Source organism: Ictidomys tridecemlineatus, chromosome 3 (genome assembly GCF_052094955.1).
Source record: "Ictidomys tridecemlineatus isolate mIctTri1 chromosome 3, mIctTri1.hap1, whole genome shotgun sequence".
Classification (NCBI taxonomy): Eukaryota; Metazoa; Chordata; class Mammalia; order Rodentia; family Sciuridae; genus Ictidomys; species Ictidomys tridecemlineatus.
In genome coordinates, this window is record NC_135479.1 from 19,577,665 (window position 1) to 19,605,210 (window position 27,546).

Here is a 27,546-nt window from a genome sequence, read left to right on the forward strand (position 1 = left end):
GGATTCTAGAGTGTTCCCAGTCTTGTTCTGCTCTATGATTTGCATGCTCCGATTGCTCAGTTTGGTAGTGTCCCTGCCTATGTGCCTTCAAGTTACAATTTAATCATATAGAGAAACTCACACTGACCTGTAGTCTGGGAACTGGGGTTAAGCCTTGACCAACATCATCTTTCTGGTTCTGAAGCCAGGCATGGAGATCAGATCTCCTGCTCCACTCCCTATTTAACCTTGCCTGACCTTTGTCTTCTACAATAATTGGGTGAAGTATGCTCTTATTCATTACCATAAATTTGGTGATCAGCAAGAAGATCTTAGGGAAGCATCCAGTTACAACATCTAGCTTATCCATTGAGTAATATGTCAGGAACTGCACGTGGGCAAACTAACCAGTGACAAGAATAGTCTGAGGAAATAATGATTTTTTTTCTTGAGATTTCTCATAACTAGGTGATTCAATGTGCATTATTTAGCCACAAACTTCCACCTGTGAGAAGGCACCTACTAGTCTGAAATCATCTCTTATATAAACCATCTTTTATATAAACCACCCCTAAATCAGCTTTCTGGGACAATGGACCTTTAGGCTGGCATCCTCTGATTAGCTAGCTAATTGTAATAAAGTTCTTTCTCTACCATGGTCTTGCCTTTCCACAAATTGGCTTCCATTATGTGACCAGCAGACTGGGCCTGTGCTCAGTAACTGTTCTGTGCCAATATTATGCCTATGCTGATGAGATCAACTCTACCTGTGTTTGCCTTAAAAGTCCCCCTATCCCTGCTGGAAGTCTTGGTCAACTCAAGACAGAGCATCTTCTTTCTCTAAAGTGAAAGCATAGGCACAGAGAAACCAAATTATTTGATTAGGAAACAAAGAAAGAACTACAAATTTAACTGGGTCAGAATTAGACCCTTTGGATCACATTGTATCCAAATTACAGTAATCATTAAGACTTTTGGGATTTTTTTTTTTTTTTTTTGCATTACTGGGGATTGAACCGAGGGTATGTCTACCACTGAGCCACATCCCCAGCCCTTTTCATTTTGAGATTCTGTCTTGCTTAATTGGCCAGGCTGGCCTTGAACTTATGATCCTCCTGCTTTAGCCTCCTGAGTAGTTGGGATTATAGGTGTAGGCCACCCCACCCATCTTTAAGAAGACTTCATTCTTAAATAAAATGTCACTTTAATAAAATACTGCACATACATATTTTTTGTTTTCAAATATGTTAAGAGCAGGATGGTTGGTGTGAATGATAACATATGGTATCCTAAATTAGTAGCAAAAACAAGGAGTCTCAAATAAATAGATTCAGGATTTTTTTGTTTGTTTTTGAGGGCACACCCTGCAAATCAGCTGAGACTGGAGAACAGACTGGAAGGATTTGACTTTTCCTCTAAGAAAGTGCTCTTGGTTGACTTGGAATGTAGAAAGGAGTCATATTTACTCTCCATGAATCAAAAGTAACATCGGAGTGACCTTTTGGAGAGAGGAATCCTGGCCCTTTCCCTGCCATTTTGCCCAAGATTTCAGAGCTTAACTTCGACATACAAAAGTGCTACCAAAGAGTCACAATTTAGGCATCTGAGGATCCAGCAGGGTAGATGGCGAGCCAGGGGGAAATTTTGGGGAAAGTAAAGCTGAGCTATTAAGGAAGAAGATGTAATGTGATCAAAGAAAACCAACTCTGCTTGAATGTTGTGGCTTTGTAGAATACCTCAGTCACTGCAGTCATTTAGAAATCCAAGTCAATACAAGTATCATGTATCTAAAGTAAAAAAATACCCAAAGCAGTTATTCCACTAATCACCTATTAAGTATACTTTGAGTTGGTCTACCATTATTGAGAGTGCCATATCTAAAAAGATTCAAACATATTTGAAGCCATTTAGACATTGATTGGCATGTAGTTTGCACAATATGTGAGATACTAAGAAATCCTCCTTGACTCATTCCCTTTCCTCTATCAAATCTATGTAATCCTTTCTCCTTTTCATGGGAGGGATGAGCACAGGTAGAAAATTCTCAGTTGGGATTTTGGCCTGGATTTGTGAGCTTCCCTACTGGAAGTCTTGCTTCTGTATCTCTGACAGAAAAACAGGTAAGTAGGTCTTCAGGGAAAAATCCAGAACTACCCAACTTCTAATGGTTGAGGCTTTCTCACATGGCCTCATTAGCTTTTCAAAAAACACCATCCACTATAATCAGGATTGAGAAAGGGGGAAGGTCACTTGAGCTAACTTTAACAACTCCAACCTCAAAATGGGCTGGGAGAAGACCTTAGTTCCTTGGTCTAGGACCTTGGCACAGTCACTGAATTTAAATACTGAAGACTCCGCCACATGCTTTACAAAGACTTCTTGTGTGATTGGCCCAGGATGCGCGTGATGCAGTAGGGGATGAGACTGACAGAGGCCAAGGGCACTGTCATACTCTTGCAGAAGGACAATACATAGAAGATCAGCTCAATTTGGGATGGGGGTTTCAGAGAGTCAAAGAGATGCAGGAGGATGAGGGAAGTCACGATGCAGCTGAGGCGGAAAGGGAGCCACTTGCTGAGACTCCCCCTGCAGCTCTCCCTATACATGCTGGAGTTGAGAGCCAGGCCCAGGCCAAAGAGGGTCCCCAGGTTCTTGAGCAGGCTGGCAAAGGGCGTAGTGTCAATATGGACCCATTCTGGCCTCTCACACCATCTCTTGGCTTTCTCCAGAGTCCACAGGAGGTCCACCCCCAGCCCCTTTAGCACCAAGTAAAATCCAATGGCGAAGCTGAACAGGAAGAAGGTAATGAGAAAATATTTCTTGAGACTGGCATTGTAGATGCTCCGGATGTGGTGGAAAGTTTCAGCAACAGCAATGCCTGAGCAGGACAAAGAATGACTGTGAGAAATGGAGAAGATTCTGGACTTTCACTAGGGGTGGATCAGGAGCAATGGGTAGCATGCCATCCATCCTGGCATTGTGGAATTAAATCACGGATTTCAGATCAGAGTGTACTCCTGGAATACTCTCATGATGGAGAACTCACTCCTACTAAAACAACCCATTTTTGGTTTTGAATGAATTTGATTGCCATATAGTTCTTCCTTGTGCTCAGCTGACATCTGTCTCCCTCTAATACCCCCTGTTGGTCTCAATTGTTTCCACAGGAATTAGTAAGTTATGAATTTAGTCCCTTTGACACATTTGAAGATTTCCCTCTCTAACCTAAACGTTCCCGGATCTTGTCTCGTCTATTCATGGTACTGGGGATTGAATGGTACCAGGGCCTTGCATATGCAAGGCAAGTGCTCAACCACTGAGCTATATTCCCAGTGCCCAGATTTTTCATGTAACATGGCTTCCAGATTCTTCCTCAGACATGGGACCGACTACTAATTGCTATGTTGCTTTTGTGATTACTATGAAACCATTATGTTCCTCCTCAATATTTTTTTAGCTACTATGTTCTGCTCTTGGGGAAAATCCTACAATTTCCTTAAGATCTTATGTTCTAATTCCATCCACAGAAATCAACCTACCTAAATTTTTTTTGCCCCTTTTTAATTAGATCTAAGAAAAATGCAGAAATACAAAACCTGAACCTGTAAGAGATCAGGTGTACATATTTATTAGGGTTTGCAAAGGAATATATTTAAATAAAGAGCTAGCCTAGGACATCGTATTTATTTGCTAAATTTGATAGAATCCCATTTCCAATTGAAGCTCAGTAGGAAATAAAGAAGGTAATGAGCTTGGAAATTTCAAGCTAATTAAATTGGGTGGGTTAACTTGATGTATTACACCTTTTCTGGAACATACTTGTGTAGATGTGGGAATACTATAGAAATTAATTATTTCAAATAGTCACCCTGCATTTTCTTCCTTTCTTCCCCTCCACCTACCCACAAACTGGAGATTAAACTTGGGGATGCTCTATCACTGATCTATGCCCCCAACCCTTTATATATATATATTTGTACTGGGGATTGAATTCAGGGGCTCTCGACCACTGAGCCACATCCCCAGCCCTATTTTGTATTTTATTTAGAGACAGAGTCTCACTGAGTTGCTTAGTGCCTCACCATTGCTGAGGCTGGCTTTGACCTCTCAACCCTCCTGTCTCAGTCTCCTCTCAGCTGGGATTACAGGCATACTCCACCACTCCAAGCTAGTCACTCTTGACTTTCAAACTACTGAAATATTAACAGAACTTCTCAGAACATAGCTGCAATGCTGAGATTTTGAACTGATTAGGGAATTAAGGATGGAGTGGGTAGAAGGGAAGGAGGAAGTTGGAGCAGCTGATACCTGATAAGACTCCAGCAACAACCTGGTGGGGGAAATGAGCAGCAAGGTAGATTCGAGACAGACAGACATTCAGTTGCACAGCCCAGAATCCCAACCACAAAATGACGTTCAAGCACCTGCAATGGAAGAGGGAGCCATAACAGAACCCAGAAGTGGATACTGCAGTAAAGAAAACAATCCCAGGGGAAATGGTGGAGCCTAGCAAATTCCATCAGTGGAATTTTTGTAAGTTGCAGCCCCTTCTCAAAGGCACAAAGATGTCTGTAGTAAGAGATGAAACTGCTTGAATGAATTTGAACCACCCAATTGTATTTGTTTCATAACTAAGGATTTGTACAGTTTGACTGTTTTATGTCTGTTTTAACCCTGATGGGACAACTCTATGGTTGGTACAGAAATGGATTTTTAATTAATCCCTGCTCCTAAGTCATTACTTGATTTTTTTGGGTGCTGGTGATCAAACCCCGGGCCTTGCACTTACTATACCCCTGAGTTATATTTCAGCTCCACTGATCTTTTTTTTTTTGGAGGGGGCGGGGCAGATGGATTAAGGGATTGAACCCAAGGGCACTTAACCACTGAACCACATCTCCAGCCCTTTTATTTATTGATTGATTGATTTTGAGACAGGGTCTCACTAAATTGCTTAAGGTGATCCTCCTGCCTCAGCCTCTTGAGCTGCTGGGATTACAGGCATGTGCCACCATGCCCGACTCCACAACCTGATCTTTAGAAGCCCCTCATGTTAGGCTTTGTACGCTTGTCTGTAAAGCAAAGGTTGCACTAGTGGGTTCCTTCCATTCCTAACATTCTGTGACTCTGGTGTTCACCCTTAGCATAAGTGCCACAACTTTTATCAGTGCCAATGCATAGTGTGAGAATGGGTTTTGGGGAATGTGAGGAAAAATAAATGGTGTCTCAGACACAGAGAGAGCCACTTCCTGCTTTCCACCATTCCGCCTGGATGGTGAGTTCTTACCGAAATCTGTATGTTGGCTTTTCCTTTCCACGAAAGATAGAGAGGGTAGATGTGACCATCACATAGTATACACCGGCTGTACCCATGGCATGGCCAGAAGGACTTCCTAAAGGGCAGGAAAGAGACAAATATACTATAGATGAAAAGATCTCCATCTGAGAGACTGCCAGAGAGCATCATCTACCCAATCATCTGAATATTATTTCCTATCCATCCTTCCATTCATCTACCCTTCTATCCATTCATTCAACCATCCATTCATTTATCTATAACTTGTTCATTTAACAATATCTGTTGAGCTCCTACTATGTGCCTAGCATCGTGCAAGACTCTCCAGAGAAGGTCCCTTTTTGTTGTTGCTGAGGGCCATTGCCAAGTAGGAATGACGCATCGAAATTTCCTTGTCAGCGTACCCCATGTTGCTTAGAGGAAGGACTCGTGGAAATGGACTTGCGTTGGACATTCGCTGTGACATTGCATGTATGTTTGAGAAAGGTGACCCTGCTCAAGGACCAGGGTGGATCCAGGTTTAGGGTGTATCCTGCAGGTTTTAGGAAGTATCCCGCTCCTTGGGTTTAGGGCATTCCCGGTTTAGGACAATCTGGGTTTAGGGCAGTTCAAGGTTTAAGGTTATTCCTGCTGGAAATAGGGCATATCCTGCTGCCTGAGTTCCCATTGAGTTCTCGTGGAATTCAGAAAGTTTTTGGGATTAAAAGCCTGGTGGAGTACGTGAATTTGGGGCAGAACTTGGATTTCCCCAGAACGTGTTTGTACAGGGCTGGTGTGAGTTCGGGAATAAAGAATTGCTGTTTGAATCTACAAGGCGTGAGTGGCTCATGATCTTGTGCCCAGCCAGACTGCGGCATGTTGTTATGTATGTTATGTACATCTGGAGATTACCCAAGATCAGCACACCAGATGTGCAACTACACACTGATCTGCCTGCCGCTTCTCTTCTACCTGTTCCTTGTTCACTCTGCTCTGGCCACACCTTGCCTCATTGTTGACCTTTAATAGGCCAAGTGTGCTCCCACATGAGAACCTTTGCCTTGTTATCTCTCCCCTTTGGCTAGACAGCTCTTCCCCTAGAACTTTCCTGCTCAATTCTTTTTTTTTTTTTTTTAAAGAGAGAGAGAGAGAGAGAATTTTTTAACATTTATTTTTTAGTTCTCGGCGGACACAACATCTTTGTTTGTATGTGGTGCTGAGGATCGAACCCGGGCCGCACGCATGCCAGGCGAGCACGCTACCGCTTGAGCCACATCCCCAGTCCCTGCTCAATTCTAATGCATCCTTCAAGTCTTGTCTCAGATCTCTCCTTTCAATGAGTCCTACTCTGGTCACTCTATTTAATGCTATAATCAGTTCCTATTCGTTATTCTTCTACTCTGAGGGATAAAAGGCCCTGAGATATGCCATCCAGATCCCCTTCTGGACTAAAGAGCTTATTTCCCAGCTGTGAAAAGTAGGTTGCCAATGGCCCTCAGCTCTCAGCTTTCTATAGGCATTGTCCTGAGCTGAAGAGTCACCTTGATCGACTCCCTCCTTAGGGGCAGCCTGCCAATAACTGGCCTCTATCAAATCATAAAGTCATGGCCCCCTTAACCCACTCAGGGCAACACTGAAGAGCTACCCTAGTTTCAGAGCTCCGTGTGGGGTTCGTTGAGACTGAATCTCTGGAATTCTCCATCTGCCAGGTTGGCCTGTCCCTTCCCCTCCATAACAGTTGCTCCATAGAGTCCCTAAACTCCTGCTTGCTTGTCTCCACCTGAGTCAGTTTTCCAGGGAATCTCACGGGTTAAGCCATCTATTCTTTTTTTTTCATGTAAATTATCATCTTCTAATATCTTATATACTTTAATTATTTATTCTGATTTTTGTATGATGTACCCCCCATTCAAATTTCAGCTTCATAAGGGCAGGGATCTTTGTGTCTATTTTGTTCACTGACAAAGGTGTCCCTGGCACCTAGAACAGTGTCTGGAACATGGTAGTGCTCAATAAATCACAGCTGAATATGAGTGAATATACTCTAAAGTGAATTCATGGTCTGTGAGAGCAAATAACCAGTATGGGGCCAAGGAAAGGGTCTTTGAGGGGAGGGATGAGGTTGGATATTCCTACTACAAACAAACAAAAAAAATAAAACCTATCATTTGATTTAAGAATTCATGTCTGGGGCTGGAGTAGAGTGTAGCTTAGTGGCAGAGTGCTCTCCTAAATTGTGCAAAGTCTGGGGTTCAATTCTTAGCATTGAAAAAAAAAATTATGTCTGTAACCAGCAAAATGCAGGCAAGCAGATTGTGAGGTTGGATGATCAGCTCATGGGAATATGTTCACTGGTCCAGGCTGTTGGGCAAGACAGGGAGGGACTCGGAGTTCTACCACTTTGCCCTCTTTGGACTAAGGGGCCTGGCACAGTTACTCTCACAAGCCCTTTTCCCATGGGGGTGCCTGTACTTCTCTTGGACTAGTAACTCAGGTCCTGGAAACATCATACAGATTTCTTTTTCTTTTTCTTTCTTTCTTTCTTTTTTTTTTTGTAGATGGACACAATACCTTTATTTCATTTTTTTATGTGGTGCTAAAGATTGAACCCAGTGCCCCTACCATTGAGCTACAATCCCACCCCCCATCACACAGATTTCTAAAGTGACAATATCATGTTATTCAGGAAGGCGTTCCTGAAGTGAATGAAAATGAAGTTGTACCTAATTAGAAGACTGTGACAAAAGTGTGAAGTAATAGCTCTCCCTATGAACCTTTAAGTTCAGCTTCATCCACAAGAGAGGCCGATAGGTATCTATGATCTTTGCTGAACAAGATTTACCCCCTTGCTGTCTCTACGGTGTCTGGGACTCTCACCTGGTCCAGTCTCACAGGTGACAGGGAACTGCTTGATCAGTGGTACAGAGCTGTTGCTGTAGTAGTCGGTGTCCAGGACCCACCAGTACGGGCGCTGTCCAAAGAGAATCCTGTGGAAAAGCAGAGCCAGCATCTGGAGTTACTCAGTGGATGCTTTTAACCAAAGTCTGCACTTTCTTTTTTCTTTTTCTTTTTTTGAGACAAGGGCATCAGTTACATGGGGCCTTGCTAAGTTATTGAGGCAGTCTTGAAATTTTGATCCTCCTGCCTCAGTCTCCCAAGTAGTTGGGATTATGGGATTGTGCCCAGTTCAAAGTCCACACTTTCAAGAAGAGAAAGGGGTTTGAGGACATTAGTGAGTTGCCTCCAGAAAGGGGACCAGGGAAGAGGCCCAAAGGGGGAGAGTTTTTATGATGCATCCTTTAGATAGCTTGAAATTTGAGTCACTTTAATATATTATCTATCCAAACATAAATAAATCCAGAGGTTGAGGCTGGTGGCATGCTTATAGTCCCAGTACATAGGAGGCAGAAACATGGCAGAGAGCCTGAGCAATACAGCAAGACTGCTTTTTTTTTTTTTTTTTTTTTTTAAGAGAGAGTGAGAGAGGGGGACAGAGAGAGAGAGAGAGTTTTAACATTTATTTATTTTTTCTTAGTTCTCGGCGGACACAACATCTTTGTTGGTATGTGGTGCTGCTGAGGATCGAACCCGGGCAGCACGCATGCTAGGCGAGCGCGCTACCGCTTGAGCCACATCCCAGCCCAAGACTGCTTCTTAATAAAACAAATGAGTAAGTAAGTAAGTAAATAACACAAGATCTGAAAACCCATTAATTGCAATTAATTAATGTGAACATTATTTCTCTTTCTTTTTTTTTCAAACACGCAGAAGAATTTGTCTTGGAAGAATGCATACAGAACTATGATTTACAACTTGCACTTGAATCTCTACTACAGAGTTCCTCTTTTTATTCAGGCCTCTGGGAGTATTGCATTTCCTTTGACATCTGAGAACACGCCCCAGCCTCAAGGAAAGCCTCCCATGAGACTCAAGACCTGGCCTCCATTCCCATCAGAATTGGTCTCTGTAAGGTTGCTCTGTATCCTCTCTGGTTTGAAACAGAATATCTCAGACAAAACACTTCCCCTTTAAAAATACCACGTAAGGTTTTCACTGTGGAAACAAAAGTCAAAGGTCCTCAGGATGCCTCCTTTTTCCAGGGATAGTAGAACAGTGATTTCTTACTGAAATTAGGAATCATTACTCTTACCTCTACCAACAGGGGAAGAATCCATGGGGTTTCATGAGGTCAGGTATTGGGATAAACATTAGTCTTTTAATTTTTAGGGTCATGCTGCTGAATTAGGGAAGTTACAGACAACATTTAGTAGCTTTCCAATATAACTTTCAAGAATCTCATTAATATGCTTGGGCACTAGAATCCAATAATTTTTTTTTTCTCTAAAGGACTTTAATTGAAGAGGCCAAAGAATATCAGAGCTGGAGTAGATCTTAAGATTATCACTAGATGCTGCAGATGTAGCTCACTGGTAAATTCTGGAAAATGTTAAAATTGGGGCTTCCCCTGACCCCTGAGAGTCAGTTTATCAGCTTTGGATAATACACAGTTTTTAAGAACATTGCCTGCTTTGATCTTCAATCCTGGCTCTGACATTTACTAACCATGTTTGTCTATCCAGTTAACTCAGCACCTCAGTATTTTCTTCTGTGACATAGTAGTAACTATCACACAGAACAGCACATGGCCTAGCACACACTAAATGTTTGGTAAATGTTAACTATGTGCATTATCATTAAGATTCTAGTGCTAGGTGCTGGGGTTGTGGCTCAATGGTAGAGCACTTGCATAGCATGTGTAAGACACTAGGTTTGATCCTCAGCACCATATAAAATAAATAAATAAAATAAAGGTATTGTGTCCATCTACAACTAAAAAAAAATATTTAAAAAAAGATTCTGGGGCTGGGGTTGTAGCTCAGTGGTAGAGCACTTTCCTAGCATGTGTGAAGCACTGGGTTCAATTCTCAGCATCACATACAAATAAAATAATATAAAGATCCATCAACAACTAAAAAATGTTTTTAAAAAGATTCTGGAGCTAATATAAGTTAATAGATTACAAAATAGAAACTCAGAGAATTGATGGAACTTGCTAAGGACATATAGCTGGTAGGTGGCAGAACAAGGGTTGGAACTCAGTTCTCTGGATTACTTTTCACTACTCCATACAAAAAGTTTCTGAATCATTTCTTTCCTTTTTCTATACATCATCTGTCTTCTTTCCAACATCTATCTTATGTTATCTATTCTGATTTGAAGTAACAAAACTGTGCTTCTTTGCTTTTTAAAGTCTATAACTAAATTTTCACTAAATTCAACTGTCCATCAACCCCTTCAATTCCCATGAAATAGGTTTTCCAGAATTTCCAACTCCCTGGCAAGATTTTCTCTGTTTTCTTTCTCTGTGTAGATAATCCCAAGTCAAGAGGGGAGAAGCGTGTGGCTTCCTGAGTAGCATGGGGACTGCAACTCTGATGGAGAAATTTCCAGAGAGAATGCCAGCCTCTTTCCTTGCCCATCTCTCCTCATGGTCCTTACCACTTAAAGACGAGGTTGAGCCAGTCTCCAATCACAGCAACCCAGAGGAGTTTGATGCCCACGCTTTCTCGAAGATGGAACCAGATGGGGAAAAGGACATAGAAGGCATTCCTGAGGTCAGCGATCACAGACACTAAGATGAACCAGTCCTGGGAGTCTTGGTAATTCACCTGGAGGTAGCGAGTTGACTGGATCCCAAAGTCATGGAGAGCATTCATTCCTTCCTCCATCCTCATTCCCCTGGCACCTTAGGAAGTTGTCAGCAGAGCCTGTGCAGTTGGTTCAGGCTTGGTGGTGATTGCTCTGCTATCAGTCTGCGCTTTGCCCCAGTTTTATATGCCCCATATCCAGTCTGCAGCCAACCCAGCCCTGATCTTTGGACTTGAAAACCACTTTTGTCTAAAATCTATTGATCAAAGGTGCATCACCAGTAAGTTGATACAAACATGTTCAGGGTGATTTACGTAAAATAGCAAAACAAGCACACAAAAACAGCTTGATCGGTCATTGGCAAGGCCAATTATTAACCTGGGCATGCTGCTTGACGGTGCAAGGTGCTGCCCTCCTGGTTCCTGAAACTAGGCCAGAGACTCAGGACAGAGTCTAACTCCACTATGGTTCTTGCAAAGGAGTCTGATTTTTTAGAAAAAAAAGTAAGTACAATGTGCAACTGTACTTATTTGGGGACAAAGAAAAGTTTCGAAGTATCTCATAGGACCAGAAAATAATCATCAAAAATTAAAAAAAAAAATTTTTTAGTTGTAGATGGATACCATTCCTTCCTTCCTTCCTTCCTTCCTTCCTTCCTTCCTTCCTTCCTTCCTTCCTTTCTCTCTCTCTCTCTTTCATTCATTCATTCATTCATTCTTTCTTTCTTTCTTTCTTTTTCTTTCTTTCTTTATGTGGTGCTGAGGATTGAACCGAATGCCTCACACGTGCTAGGCAAGTGCTCTACCACTGAGCCCCAGCCCCAGCCCTCATTTTTTTCATGTAGTGATTAATTTATTGAATGAACTTAAAGTGAAGACCTTTGGAGTTTAAACATACAAGTTTTTTTTATTTGTTCATTTTAGTGATACATGACAGTAGAATGCATTTTGACATACCATGCATATATATAGTATAACTTCCACTTCTTGTGGTTTTATATGATGTGAAGTTACACTAGTCATGTATTCATATATGAACATAGGAAAGTTATGTCCCATTCATTCTACTTTTCCATTCTCAACCCTCTCCCTTCCCTCATTCCCCCTGTTCAATCCAGTGAACCTCTACACACATACACACACACACACACACATACACATTGTGAGTCAGCATCCACATATCAGAGAGAACATTTGGCTTTTGTTTTTTTGAGATTGGCTTATTACACTTAGCATGATAGTCTCTAGTTCCATCCATTTACAGGCAAATGCCATAATATCATTCTTCTCTATGGCTGAGTAATGTTCCCTTGTGATTATGTACCACATTTTATTTATCCATTCCTCTGTTGAAGGGCACCTAGGTTGGTTCCATAGCTTAGCTATTGTGAATTGAACATTAATGTGGTCGAATCACTACAGTAGGCTGATTTTAAGTCCTTTGGGTACATGCTGTGGAGTGGGAAAACTGGGTCAAATGGTGGTTCCATTCCAAGTTTTCTGAGGAATCTCCATACTGCTTTCTAGAGTTGTTGCACCAATTTGCAGTCCCACTAGCAATGTGTATGAGTGTACCATTTTGCCCACATCCTTGCCAACATTTATTGGTACTTGTATTCTTGATAATTGCTATTCTGACTGGAGTGAGATGAAATCTCAATGTAGTTTTTTTTTTAAATGTTTTATTAGTTATTGATGGACCTTTATTTATTTATTTGTTTACATGTGGTGCTGAGGATCGAACCCAGTGCCTCACACATGCTAGGCAAGTGCTCTACCACTGAGCCATAACCCTAGCCCCTCAATGTAGTTTTAATTTGCATTTCTCAAATTGCTAGTGATGTTCAACATATTTTCATGTATTTGTTGACCAATCGTATTTCTTCTAGGAAGTGTCTGTTTAGTTCCTTTGTCCGTTTATTGATTGGGTTGTTTTTTTTGGTTTAACATTCAAGTTTAAGCACTAGAATGAATGTATGTCTATGCAACAATAAGATAAATATATGACTTTAAATAAGAACACCAGCAACTTGGTAGCTGGGGACTCTGGAGAAAAAGTTAGAATTTTTGCTATTTTTGAGAATGGGCTTCAGAATCTTGAGCTTTCTTTATATTTGTTTATATAATGAGTCACAAGCAGGAAAGAGACCCCAAAACTCATACTGTGCTACTTAGAACTCAGAAAGGACCCAGGGAGTGAATTGAGAGATGGACTCATATATTTTCTTTTCTTTTCTTTTCTTTCTTTTTTTGTACTAGGGATTGAACTCAAGGACACTCAACCACTGAGCACATCCCCAGCCCTATTTTGTATTTTATTTAGAGACAGGGTCTTGCTGAGTTGCTTAGCCCTTCATCATTGCTTAGGCTGGCTTTGAACTCGCTATCCTCCTGCCTTAGCCTCCTGAGCTGCTGGAATTATGGGCATCCGCCACAGTGCCCAGCTGGACTCATGCATTTTCAATGATAAGAGCCAGTGGGAAGGGGCTGGGGATGTAGCTCAAGCGGTAGCGCGCTCACCTGGCATGCATGCTGCCCGGGTTCGATCCTCAGCACCACATACAAACAAAGATGTTGTGTCTGCCGAAAACTAAAGGAAATAAATGTTAAAAAAAAAAAAAAAAAAGAGCCAGTGGGAATAAAACTTCTAAAAACTGGCCTGAATTTCCTACCAATAATGTATGATGGAAAATTCATGTTGACAGTTAAGGGGTAAGTTGGGGTCAGTGAAACCAAACTCAGAGCTCATTAGTCTATAGCAAAGGTGGACAGCATTCCATGTTGGAAATGATGCAATTATCATCCTGGAGGTATAATCTGAAGTCTCATCACCACCCCTGGGGCACCCCCTCAGACTTAATTGCCCTTGACCATATTGTCTCTATGGTCCAAGCAACTTTATCTTGCCACATATAACCTGGAGAGCACGTGATAATGGTGTGGCTGTGAGTGGGCTGCAAAGGAAGCCTGTGTTTGGCAGTTTGCGAGGTGGGACATGGTATCCTGCATGGTTAGGCTGCGGGGGGCCCCAGGTGGTGGGCCTCACCAGAACAGACAGCTCCTTCCTTAGAGCAGATAAGTCTTCCTAGAGAGAACTGAGCAACTACAGTGGTCCTCTCTGGAACTGGATTTTCTGTGGTCTGAGGTGAATTGAGGGGAAGTAGGGCAGATCTTCTGGCAAAATAGCCAAAGGCCACTATCTGGATCTTTGTAAAACCGTTGAGCCAGGACCTCTCGGTCAGGAGGGGTTCTGTCATGTGCTTAGCATATGGGGAGCAAGAGGAGAGCTTTATCTTCTGAGGAAACTCAGGGAGAATGCTGATAAGGAGTCATAATGGGGCTGATATGGCATTCTGGGTATGCAGAGACAGTGGGAAAATTTCTAGCAGGTTGCCCGCCAGGCAGGGGACCCTCTTGGGTCAACAACAGTGGATTACATCATGAAACTATTGGCTGGACCCCCTCCTTTTGACCTTTCAGCTTTTTTTTTTTTTTTTTTGCTTCCTTCAGCATTTTTTTTTTTTTTTTTTTTTATCCAGTGCACAAAGAGGTTGAGGCCCCACAGGACCTGAGCCTGCTGGGAAGCTGATTGAAGAGAGAAACTGTGCATTTTCAAAGTTCTCATGTGAGGTGAATAAGGTGGACAAAGCATTTGGGTTGCGGAGGGTTTTCCTAAGAATAAAGGACTATCTCTGGGCTGAGGGTGTAGGTCAGTAGTAGAGCACTTGCCTAGGATTTGTGAGGCCCTAGGTTCAACCTGCAGCACTGCAAAAACAAACAAAAGCTGTCTCCAGAGAGGGGAATCCCATCATCTTCCTCTAAACGTTTGTCATCCTCTCTTTCAAGAAATTCTCCAGTTTAATTTTTACCAACGTTTCCTGAGTAAAGCACTGTGCCTCCCTTTCAGGAATTCAAGGTGAAATCCCAGTTGTCCTCTGGGACTTTGACAGTCTAGTGGGGCAGGGAAGCCAGACATTGCACAACAATGTAAACTGGGGGATCACTATATTGAAAATTAATCTCAGCCAGGCACAGTGAGGCATGCCTGTCATCCCAGAGGCTGAGGCAGGAGGATCACAGGTTTGAAGCCAGCCTCAGCAACTTAGTGAGGCTGTAAGACCCTGTCTCAAAATGAAAAATAAAGAAATGGTTGGGGATATGGCTCAGTGATTCAGTGCCTCTGGGCTCCATCCCTGGTACCAAAAAATAAAAATAACTAAAAAATTTTCATTTGTACAAAAAATATGCTCCTTATTATTTGTCCTCAGCGGAGAACCCTCAAAACTTATTAGTGCCCTCTGGGAAAATACCAGCAAAATTTGGGAAGCAGTATTAAAGGAAAATTACTTGGGATCCCTGAGCATTTTCTCCACAACTATAAACCCAGAGGCACTGAGGTTTTGGTTTGGGAAGCCAATAGAAGAAATGTGCCAAAAAGTACAGTCTGGTCTTCTGTTAAATAAGGACAGCAGGATCCAAAGTCCTGGCTGACACCTTCTCCCAAAGCAAGATTGACTCATTCGCTCAAGTTTATTTGCCAACAGGAAAGCACTGAGAGGAAGGAGCCATAATGTACTGCGTTTACCATCCTCCAGTTGCATTAATTATAAAAGACAAAGTTTGATTTTATCTACAGCTGCATCTTCTCTTCTGACTGGAGCTCTGGATTCTTTTGGCTAGTTGTTATCACACTAGAATGGGTCTTATCAACATATTGTAGTCAACAGTATGAAACCCAGCTTCAACCCACTGATGAACCCAGCATAAATCCATCTAAAGATTGGGAGCCATCTCATCACAAATTCATGAAAAGTTAATTTCTGTTTTACTATAAATTACTGAGATTTCTAAACTTGCTTGGAATGCCTGCCCGTGCCTTGAACTCACCATGCATGGCTTTCCCTGACCAGATGACAACCCTCTCTGAAACCTTAGTGGTGCCTCATAAATTCTGGTTTTCCCTGACCAGACAATAATCTTCTCTAAAACCTCAGCAGCATCCCTTAAATTCTGGTGTTGGGATCTAAATTTACTCCCTAACTTGAAATGTTGAATCATTTAGATCATTAACCTACTATCTGCCTTTGTATTACTCTTGTCAAAATCCTGTTATCTGTAAGTTCTCAAGATACCTCCATTTGCAAGTTTTTGTGCTGTAAAACTATGTTCCTAGAGAACTGGAGTACTGTTCTCTAACCCAAAGATTTCGGGAGAGACAGTCCTGGCTGGAATTACAAGCTTGCTTTAATTTGACTTAAAATTGGAGTCGGTGGTCTTTTCTTTGCAGCATAATTTAACATCTGGAGGCCCCAGCAAGATCAGATCACCAAAAATTCTGAAGCCGGATCTTCACTTTGGGACTCCAGGCTGGAGTCCTGCTTAAGACGTTCCAAGGCCCCGCATGTGCCTTTGGTTTATTGGATTGCTGGAATGAACTGCCGCACTAAAACAATTAGCAAGCATTTGGTGGAGGAGGCCTCCATAGGTAAGTGGCGCCCTTATAACATTTGGTATTGGGTTAAGAGAGATCTCTTCTGGGGACACAGAAGTTCCTGATGAGGCACATACACTCCTGTCCAGGACAGTAGTGAAGTGTCGCTCTGTCCTCTGTACTGGTTCGGTAAGGAATTCCTTGGAAGGACAGAGAGGTGTTGATGAGACACATATGCGCTCCTGTCCAGAGCATTAGCAAGATGTTGCACTGCTCCCTCGGTTTTGGTGCCTGGTTCTTGTTTTCTTGTGTTTTGGTCTGTGTTATATATGCTTTTTCTGCCTTTTTGTTGTATGTCTTCTCTGGTAGAAAATTAAGACAATTGAACATCAAAAATAGGTGATAAGGCAAGTAAGCCTGACAACCCTTTGAGCTGTGTTTTAAGGAATTTTGATAAATGTTATTCCCCTTTGTTAAGCAGGATTAGGGAAGCAATGCTTTCTTTTCTTCCCCTAGTTGGCTGCCTTGAGCATACCACATGAAAAGTTAATTTCTGTTTTACTATAAATTACTGAGATTTCTAAACTTGCTTGGAATGCCTGCCCGTGCCTTGAACTCACCATGCATGGCTTTCCCTGACCAGATGACAACCCTCTCTGAAACCTTAGTGGCGCCTCATAAATTCTGGTTTTCCCTGACCAGATAATAATCCTCTCTAAAACCTCAGCAGCATCCCATAAATTCAGGAAAATGCCTGCTGGGGATCTAGGAAATGAATATTTCCCAAATTAACAAGTGAATCCTAACCTGCCATTAGGGCACCCTGGGAAGCCCTACCGAAATTAACTCTATTTTTTTTTTTTTTTTGAGAATTTCAATATTTATTTTTCAGTTTTCGGCGTACACAACATCTTTGTTTGTATGTGGTGCTGAGGATCGAACCCAGGCCGCACCAGGCGAGCGCACTACCACTTGAGCCACATCCCCAGCCCCGAAATTAACTCTAGAAAAATTCCTTTAAAACCCCTTTGTCCCTCCAGAGTAAGAGAGTCACCGCCTTTGGGACAGGAGTCCCTGTTTTTCTTCTTTGTTAGCAAAGCAATAAAACTTATTTTTCCTTTCTCTCAAAACCCTGTCCTCATTATTAAATTGGCATTAATTGGCTTTGAGGACAGGAACTGAACTTTCAGTTACAAATTTTGACACCCCAGGTGGGACTCCAGAGGAGCCCCAGCTCCACTTTCTTGGGGAAGCCTAGCACTCCAAGTAACTGCATGCCGAGGATGTAAGATGAACTTTTTAAGAGCTGACTACTGGAAAGTTAGGAGATATGGGAGTGTGCCTGGGGTCAGACCGAACCAGAGGAGCTATTCCTGTAAGTAAAAGGAGTGAGCGAGGGACTCCCAACAGCTGCCAAAGCCCCTTTTGCTTTGGGGAACTCCTGCCTTCCTTCCCTGCACTGTAAGGATTGCTTCATCTCTGTCTATTAAAAAAAAAAAAAAAAAAAAAAAAGGGAAACTGAATGCAGTGAAGTCACTACATCAAGACCCTTTGTGGGAATATCTGGTTCACTCCTGGTGACATCTATGGTGCCACTGGTGTAGGACTCATGGTTAAATGGGAGTTGGAAACTTGGGGAAATTTTTCCCTTATCTGGTCTATTTTAAAGGTTCCTCTCTGTCGGCCATAGTTTGGAGCTCCTCTCTGCCTGTCATTGTGTCTTTGTTTGTATCTGTTTTTGGCCCTTTTAAGACATGGGCAATAATGTGTTGATACTATAGATTGTTTCTTGGGAATGATCTTGGCTGAATGGGCTACCTATAGATGTACATGTGTCTAAAAAGATGATGTTTTACTGTAACAATCTGGCATCTGAATGGGTTTTTGAAGCATTGTACAATCTTACAGTTAAAAGTTGGTTTGTCAGAGATAAAATAATTAATAAGGAGTCTTAATAGTCAAAAACTGAGTTGGAGGGGCTGGAGATGTGGCTCAAGTGGTAGCGCGCTCGCCTAGCATGCATGAGACACTGGGTTCGATTCTCAGCACCACATAAAAATATTGTGTCCACCTTAAACTAAAAAATAAATATTTTTTAAAAAACTGAGTTGGATGCAAATACTTTAGCTCCTCTTTATCCTCTCACCGCCGTGCCACTTTCTTTCTTTCTGAAGGATGATATGAGCCCCCGATGTCTATAAATGCAGCTAATGCAGCTGCAACTCCTCAAAACTCGGGTGAAAGGTTTCCCGGCCTAGGCAGCTCTCAATCACCGTTCCATACAGAGCAGGCACGTTGGGCTCTGCCTGCTGATGCCCTTTCCTACTTTTCTGTCTAGGCCCAGAGAGCAATTGTCACGAGTACACAGTGTCCCAAGTTCTGATCTGTCTTAGATGTGTGGAAGTAACCTTAGCCAAACTCTAGCCTCAGATGCCCCAGGTATGCTTCTCCAGATTCTCTGTAGGGGCCAGAAGCCAATTTCTCCTTGAATACAAGTACCAGCTTTTCTGTTCTCACCTCTTACCTTAGACCTCTTAAAAATATCTGAACAGCCTATAACCAAAAGGTTTACTCCCCCTGAGTTATGAACAGGTTTTGGAGCAAGATTTAACCTGTTTGTCACTGAGAGAGGAAGACAAAACCTAGGAATGGCCACACAAGAAAGTGGACTTGCTCAACAACAAATGGCTTATCTTAGTAAGGAACTTAACATCATAGCTTTGTTCCCAAAGGTAATAGGAAGTAAGGTAGCATAATTCTAGACATCCAAACCTGTCCAATTACTGACTAGGGGAAAAAAATGGTTAAAACGCCTTAGGCATGAGGTTTCTGCTCAGAACAGCAGTTTTCCCTAGCTCTTTCTGGACCTCAGCCAGGACTCACACTGAAATGCAAATGCAAGCTCAGTAGGAGACTGGTATTAGACCCTAAAAAAAGAAAGTAAACGTGCCCTTTACCTGAAATTATATTAGACTAAACCAAAAAAATAAATTGTATGATACTTTACTAATTACCCCCTGGTCAATTTTTTCTAGGACTCTTGTTTTTCTTAGATTTTGTATTTTTTGAGCTCATAATTTTAATCCTACAGACCTAGGTTAATGTTTTTTCAATCAGTCCTAATTTTTGTTCAACTATGGAGGTTTTAAACATTGCAATGGAGATTTCACCTGCAAAAAGCTACAAAGCCTTTACCATTGTGTTATGTGTGCACACTTGTGTTATGTGTTGTATGTCTATATGTGCATGTGTCCATATATCATGTAAATGATATGAAAATTGGCAGGTGTATAAGGAGTGCTCATAACATTAAAAAATAGATCCAAATACCTTTAATTCACATGATTTAAAATGGTTCAATTTAATTTGGGTAAACAGATGAAAATAAATATGTCTTTAAAATCAAATTTAACTCACAAGTCTCCCTAGGTGGTCAAAAAAATAATAAAATGTTGATGTTTATAAAATGTCTAATATCCCTTGGTTCTAGAAATTTTCTTCAACAAGGAAGAAATGGCGAATACCATTAAATATACTTGTCTGATATTTTGGTAAAATAAGTAAAGTAGATTTGACGTGAGATTACTCATATTTATCAGTAATTTTTTTGTTAGACATCTGATTAATTTACAAGGTTAAAATACTAACTGTTAAATATACCACCAAGTGCTCTTAACTCCTTAAATTTGATTTAATAACATTATTGATGTTTTCATAAATTGGTAAATGAAAAAAAAAAAGGGTTTAAACTTGCTTTGTAATCACTAAAAAAGGTTTTACTAAAAAATTAAAGTCCCAACAGTCATAATTCTATATACTTAAACATTGTTGTTTTCATGAAATGGTAAACAGATCTAATTCTATAAACAAAGGATATTGAAGATTTCTATATGAAAATGCCCAAAAGTTTTAACTGTTTCAATTAAGAGTAATGTAAACAACATAAAGTATTTCTTTTTATTAAAATGAAATAATTTATCTAAATTCAAAAATTTACAAGGATTGTTTCACATTGTGAACAAAAAGGGGGATAATAGATAGAAAAGAGAAATTAAAAGTTCTATATGTGTTGGATATATATATATATATATATATGTGTGTGTGTGTGTGTGTGTGTGTGTGTGTGTGTAAAATGATCAGTCAAGGCTATTTGAAGTTTTTCCTTAAGGTCAAATGTTAATATACTGATTAAACCAAAGTTTAATCTATATGTTAAAAAGACAAGGATTTCTTAAAACATTTATTTACCCATAACATTGTGTTTTAGTCTTTTTTTTTGATCAAGTAATCTTAAAGGGATTAAGGATTATACAATTATGGTTCAACAACACTGTCATTTTGAAATATTATAACATGTTATTTCCTTAAGACCTAAACTTAATTAATATAAAAATATCAATGTAATTATGGTGTTATTACTATTATTTGTATATTAAATATGTTCATATCTTCCAGGTATATAAGTCTTTAAGGTAGAAGCTTTAAAAGAACATTATATCAAGCTGGTGTTCTCCAAACTAAAGTTGTATGGTAATTTTGGGCTTATAAGGATGATAAACTTTATTGGAGATTTATTTATACCATTTAATATTCTATAACGGGACCTATTATCAATAAGATCTAAAGTTTTATGTTACTTTTTACACTGGGGTACAATTTTTAAGTTAATGAGAGCCTAATCTATGTAAAGGTTAAAAATGTAGAACACAAACATTTTGCAACTTTTCCACAAAAGGTTAAAAGCTCTCAGCCTTTCTGTAATTCATATTTTAAATGTAATATCATATTGTGTTAGCTAATATTCATATGACCTAGAGCAACAATATCTGTAAACTTTATAAAATGATACTTAAGAAACAAAAATCAGCTTTAGTACTAGAACACTTAAGATTTATGAAGAGCCCTGCCTTACCTGAGATAAGGCTCTGCCTCCCATCTCAATCCCTGTCAGAATGACTCCACAGCAGGCCAGACTTCAGTTTATTTAAAGTTGTATTCAAAAGATTGATTTTTGTTGTTAAGATTACTAGGATCTCAAATAGGGGTTATAATATAACTCAGTCAAAGCTCAAGGTAGTTATTGCACAAATTAAATACGTTTTTACTCTTGTAAATTTTATTTTGTATTTTCTTTAAAAATGTCTGAATGTTGCCTGTTAATGTTTTAAAGAAGTATTGCTTCAAGAGCACACAACCTGTGTTAATTTAAGATAATAAGCCATCACTTAAAGGATGCACAGGATAGCACAGACCCCAATTAATGTAAGGTTATAGACATTAAAGTTAAAGCCCAGTGTTCTTAATTTAAGACTGATGAAACTGACTTGCTAGATGTTTAAGATCAAGATTTAAAGATTAAAGTTAAATTAAAAGGGGCCAAGAACCAATATTTGGCTTTTGCCTTCTGAATCAGTCTAAACCCAGGGAACAGGGAACTTCTCTAAAGAGCTTTGCAACTCTGGGCCACATAAACTCCCAATCAGGGAGATTCATGAGACCACTGGAGAACAGAAAGCCAATGGAGGCACTTACCATGAAGAGGAGGGTTATTGGAGAAGGGAGACATCCCTGGTGCTTCCAAGGGAAGCCATATGGTCAGCAAGACCTGGACCCATCCTAGCGCAAATGGCACTAGCAGAACTAAGAAATTGCTCTCAAGTTCCCCCCAGAATGACTCCTATGGAAACTCAGCTGACTCTTAATAATAGATAAAAACAAAAGTCAGTTTGACTTGCTTCATCTTAAACACATAGCAAAAACAGTTAAAACCAAAACATAGTCACGCCAGGACATTTAAAGATAAATAATAATAGTTAAATATAACTTAAGATATACACTTTTGTTAGCCCCTAAAATAAGTAAGACTGGAGGCTATAAAGAGAGATTCTTAGGCAGGAATGTCTGATAACTATCAAAAGAAACTATCAAGAGGAACTGCCAGAGTCAGAAGTTTTTAGTTAATTTAAAGCCTACAGGTAGGCTTGGTGTTTGCTAGTATGATTACCAGCCCTAAGTAACAGAAATAAAGGGTTCTCTACTAGACACAGAGGTCATACCAGCACAAATTTTACAAGATCAGATGACATTGAGTAGCTTAACTACATCTCATGGAGATGGACATCTCCAACGTTAAAAGTTAAATGTTGTGTTTACGTTCTTGATAACTCTAAAGATGTTAGAGATTTACATTCCTATATAAAGGCTTTGTCCACTCTGGCCTTATTATGGGGACACCTTCTCAGTCTTCACACCTCCTGGTGAGAAACTTCTGTCATCTTCATGATATTCATTGACATGTTCCAAAGGCAGCAATATTTGTTCAGTACTCATGTTTTTTTGTTTCTCATTCATAGAAGCACCCATCTGCCCAGGACTTTACAACCTGTTCTTCCCCAATCAGACTTCAATCTGACCTGAATTCTAATGCTGTTTGCCCCCCACCCCACATTGCCCCCTCTCAGCTATGAAGAAGCTAAAATGATTGTTGCCCCTTTTTCTTACAACAATGAAGTTAGAAATAGATAGACAGTCAATATAGATAGGTAAATCGAGTCAGGTTGGATCAGGGAGGCCAGTTTTGGAGGAGTCCAGGAAGTTGGGGACGGTCACCTGAGGGATTAAAATTCCTCCAGAGCTCTTCCTCTACTCTATCAAAGATTTGAAAGGGACACAGAAGACAAGTGGGGAATGATAAGCCCAGCCTAATTCCATCTAAAGATTGGGAGCCATCTCATCACAAATCATGAAAAGTTGATTTTTGTTTTACTATAAATTACTGCAATTTCTAATGCCTGCCCGGGCCTTGAACTCACTCATGCTTGGCTTTCCCTGACCAGATAATAGCCCTCTCTGAAACCTTACTGGCGCCTCATAAATTCTGGTTTTCCCTGACCAGATAACAACCCTCTCTGAAACCTCAGTGGTGCCTCGTAAATTCTAGTGTTGGGATCCAAATTTACTCCCTAGCCTTCAGAGCGGAGATAGCGTCTGTCTGACTGCACAATGGGTGTCTTTTTCTGAGGTGGGGTGCTGACCCGGGCCCCCTGTGATGTCTGTTTGGCCTTTGTACCTGACTGGATGAGGGGCAAGGCAGAAGCCCATCAAGAGACCATCCAAAATCAAAGGAAGCTCCTGGAGAACGACCAGCTGATCCGCTGTATTGTGGAGTATCAGAACAAGGGTCGAGCGAACAAGTGTGTCCAGAACCAGATTGTGTTACATAGAAATCTCATTTATTTAGCACCATCGCAGATGCCAACTCATGCAGTACTTCAAAAGCAATGAAGTGATCTTTCAGTTATAAGGAGTAACTGAATGTAATCCATCACCTATAAGATGGAGACAGGATCTTTACCAACTCAATTGCTTAAAACATGAAACCTCTGGTTCTTTTTAAAATGTGAAAACGCAAAGAAAGCTAATAGTTTACTATATTCTCAATGTAAATATTTATTTTAATAATTAATTAGATCCCTCAGTAAGTAGAGCCCAGATGTCCTCTTTCCTGAAATGGGAGTGTGTTTGGATAACACAGACATCATGGGCATCTTCCAGACTACTCAGTAGTTTCAGCCTGAAGAGGAAACTGAGTAGGTGTTGGAGGATCAGCAGGAATTGCTGAGTCTTCTGACTGAGCCTTTGCCAAATAGATTAAGTATCTGTATGCTCCCATCCAGTTTGTAAGTATGTTCCCCCTGACTGCTCTTCTCTTCTTGGGTTACTTTGAAATAAAGCTTGATTTTCCACAAAAGAACAATATGAAGGTATAGATGTTTTTCATGTAACAAGTGTTATTTGGTTATTTGTTATATTTGGTTCTCTCAAAAATTGTAAGGACTTAATAACCATAAAGTATGTAACAATACTACTGTTATATGTTGCCAACAAAATTAAGAGTGATTCTTTAATATTATCTAGTATCATATGATAATAAATGATGTATAATTTCCTTTATCTCAAAAATAAGTAAGTAAGTAAATAAATAAATAAATAGATTTACTCCCTAACTTGAAATGTTGAACCATTTAGATCATTAATCTACTATCTGCCTTTGTATTATGCTTTTCGAAATTCTATTATCTATAAGTTCTCAAGGCACCCCCTTACACACTCTTTGCAACTTTTTGTGCTATAAAACTAAGCTCCTAGAGAGCTGGGGCACTGTTCTCTAACCCAGGGATTTTCAGGAGACACAGTCCTGGCCAGAATTACAAGCTTGCTTTAATTTGATTTAAAATTGGAATCAGTGGTCTTTTCTTTGTAGCATGGCTTAACATCCTAACTTCCTCTCAGCAGCAGGGTAGATTCTCTGAAGGGTTACAACCCAAACAGGAAGATGCACTGTCTCATTAAAAGTATTAATTTTTAAAAATCTTTTAGGCGCTTTTTTGCTCTCCTATTAGGTGATCAATGGGGGAGGTGTGTAGTGGTGGATGGTAGAAACTGGCTGGTTCAACGGCTATCACCCTCAGAGTGAGTGACCCAGCTCATGTGCTAGAAAAACATGTTGGGAAAAACAGGTGGAGATGGATTAATCATTGTTAGCCAGCGAAAATGGCTAACTTATCTCTGGTGCGGTGAGAAAGTTCAGCTTTAGGACCTTGAACTGTGCATCTATTGACCAGGTGGTGGGAGCCTGGGTCTCAGAAAAGGCTGGACATTTTGTCCACAGAAAAACAGCTGAAGGTATTTGCTTCATTACAAATAGCTAAGAGCTTCCCACTCACTCCCTGCCTTCTGCCAACCCAGGACCTGCCTTCTACCAAAATCAAAGGAAGCTCCACAACCTTTATGGGAATCCCAGCCTGACCTTTCTCTTCCTCTCCCCCCTTTTCCTCAAGCCCCCACACCCAAAGAAGCTGTTGTTCCCACCAGGAAGTATCTTGTTTCCACACAGGGTCAGCCAGTTCTCACATGAACAGATGGTAGACTCTTTTACCATTATCAATCTATCCTTTGACAGAGCCAAAACCATTCTTGCAGTTAGGAAGTGTTCTTTCTGTCAAATGTAGCTCCTTCCTGTTAGGAGTTAATCTTGGTTGATGGGGGGAGGCAGAGGCAAGGGAAGGAAGCTTTCAAAATGTGGTTGGAATTGCTTTCATAATTTCTTTCAGAGCCTTCTTTATTTTTTTATTTTGAGATAGGGCCTACCTAAGTTACCCGGGCTGACCTGAACTTGAGATCGTTTCACTTCAACCTCTCTATTCACTGGCATTACATGGATGTGCTACAGCACATGGCTAGAAAGCACTGCTTTTTAAATTAAAATATTGTTATCTGGGTGCAATAGTATTTGCCTATAGCCCCAGCTGCTTGGGAGGCTGAAATAGGAGGATTACTTGAACCCACAAGTTTGGGGTCAGCTTGGGGTTCATAGTGAGACACCGTTTCTCAAGAAAATTTTTTTCAAAAGTAATACATTCACTGATTTTTTAAAATGCAAATAATTTTAAAGAATACCCAGTGAAGTTAGTCTTCTTTCTACCCTGGGACATCTAAATACCAAGGCTGTCAGAACACACACCCAAGGGTTGCTATTAATATTTGTTTTTGGAATGTCCTCACAAAGTCTTGTTTGTTAAAAGCATGGTCCCCAGTTGCAGCAAGGTTCAGAGGTAGGGCTTTTAAGCAATGATTGGATCCCGAGGGCTCTGACCTCATCAGTGCTCCATTTGATAGATTAATTCATGGATAGTTGAATGGACTACTGGGAGGTAGGTCCTAGTTGGGGGACTAGGGGCATACCTTGGAATGGCTTATCTTCTCCCTAGCCTCACCCCCTTTCCTCCCTCCCTCCCTTCCCTTCTCCTCTCACTCTTTCTCTGCTTTCTGGGTGCCACTAGCTGGTGCCACTACCCTTCTGCCATGATGTCCTGCCTCAACTCTGGCCCACAGTAATGGAGTTAGCCTTCTGTGAATTGGACAACTCTGAAAATATGAACCAAAATAAACTTTTCTGCTGATTATGGGGGCACATGCTTGTAATCCCAGCTACTCAGGAAGCTGAGACACAAGGATTGCAAGTTCAAGGCCAGCCTGGGCAACTTAGTGAGACCTTATTTCAAAATAAAAAAGGGCCAGCTATTTAGCTCATTAGTAGAGCACTTGCATAACTTGTGCAGGATCCTGGGTTTAATCTCTGGTACTTCAAGAAAATAAAAACAAAACAAACAAAAAACCACTTTTCCTCCACTAAATTGTCCTTTTCAGATAGGTTGGAAACAGTCATGAAAAGCTGGCTAACACAGGTGCCACGAGTCAGAGAGGACCCCACAATCCTGTAGCAAAGTCAGCTCCCCACAGTGTACCTGGCTACCGTTCAGATCTGACTCACCCCTTCACCCTCCAGCTCTGTCCTTGTAATCCTTTCATTAACTGTTTCTTTAATAGCTGGGACAATTTCATCCCAACCCAAACACCAATGCTGTACAGAAGGTTATTATTGCTTTCCTTTTCCAGAATCCCAACTGGGTGTGATAATTAGAAAATTAGTAGTTTGGGACCCTTTCGACCCACACATTACCCCCTCTGAGAGTTCTAAAATAAAGGCCCTGATGCAGGGGAAGGAAGAGATGAAGCCCAGAATCCTCATGAAAACAAACAGTGAGGTTAGTGAGGTTCCTCTCCCGCCACGCCTGCGTGTGTGTGTGTGTGTGTGTGTGTGTGTGTGTGTGTGTGTATGACTATTTTTAGATATGAAAACACAGCAGGGCTCCACTGGGAAGTAAACAGCCCGCCAGTGCCTGATCTCTGGCTGGAGAAAGGGAGACAGATCAGGGACAGACCAGCTGTCTCCCTCCTCAAGGGTGGAAAGGAACAGCCATGTTTGTTTTATTTTCAAGATTTTAAAAATTTTCACTTTAGTAGGTTTGAAGTGGAAAGAGAGGGTAGTTCTGGGGTTATGTGAGAACAGAGGCTCTCTCCAACATGAATTCCAGAGAGCAGGATGCCTGTCTCTTCTTCCTCAAACACCATGGAATTTCAGTCTCCTCTGATCTACTGGGAGGTTGCCCTGATCTCATGGCCAAATCTGCTGAGTGGTCTTTCCTCATTCTTCCTCCTCAAGCATCTGACCACGTCTGATGTTTTTGGTAGTTAAGCACCTTAAAACACTCTGTGCAGGGTTGCTCCAGCAACTTCTTCTACTCTCCCTGCCTTTCTCTCTCCTTCCATAGTCGTTTGGGCACTGCCTGGAGGTCCCATAGATTTCCCAC

At 40.9% G+C, this 27,546-nt stretch overlaps 1 protein-coding gene and 1 pseudogene across 1 annotated transcript; one reads left to right on the forward strand and one right to left on the reverse strand.

Annotated features, from left to right (window-relative positions):
- Nucleotides 1-1,163: 1,163 nt before the first annotated feature.
- On the reverse strand, nt 1,164-11,120 carry G6pc1 (glucose-6-phosphatase catalytic subunit 1). The gene is made up of 5 exons (XM_078041047.1): nt 10,754-11,120; nt 8,132-8,241; nt 5,267-5,372; nt 4,288-4,403; nt 1,164-2,857 (listed from the first exon to the last, which is right to left on the reverse strand). Exons 1-5 carry the CDS (start codon nt 10,987-10,989, stop codon nt 2,346-2,348), a joined length of 1,080 nt encoding a protein of 359 aa, XP_077897173.1. The 5' UTR covers nt 10,990-11,120; the 3' UTR covers nt 1,164-2,345.
- A 5,212-nt stretch (nt 11,121-16,332) lies between these two features.
- LOC144375600 (SS18-like protein 2 pseudogene) lies at nt 16,333-24,180 on the forward strand (annotated as a pseudogene).
- Nucleotides 24,181-27,546: the final 3,366 nt, after the last annotated feature.

Bases quoted from the DNA above. Each gene is read 5' to 3' on its own strand.
- G6pc1 (XM_078041047.1), bottom strand. From the start codon at position 10,989: ATGAGGATGGAGGAAGGAATGAATGCTCTCCATGACTTTGGGATCCAG. The intron at 4,404-5,266 runs GTAAGAACTCAC...CTTCCATTGCAG, and splicing joins AAGCCAACATACAGATTTCG to GTGCTTGAACGTCATTTTGT. The intron at 2,858-4,287 runs GTATCAGCTGCT...TGTCCTGCTCAG, and splicing joins TGTTGCTGGAGTCTTATCAG to GCATTGCTGTTGCTGAAACT.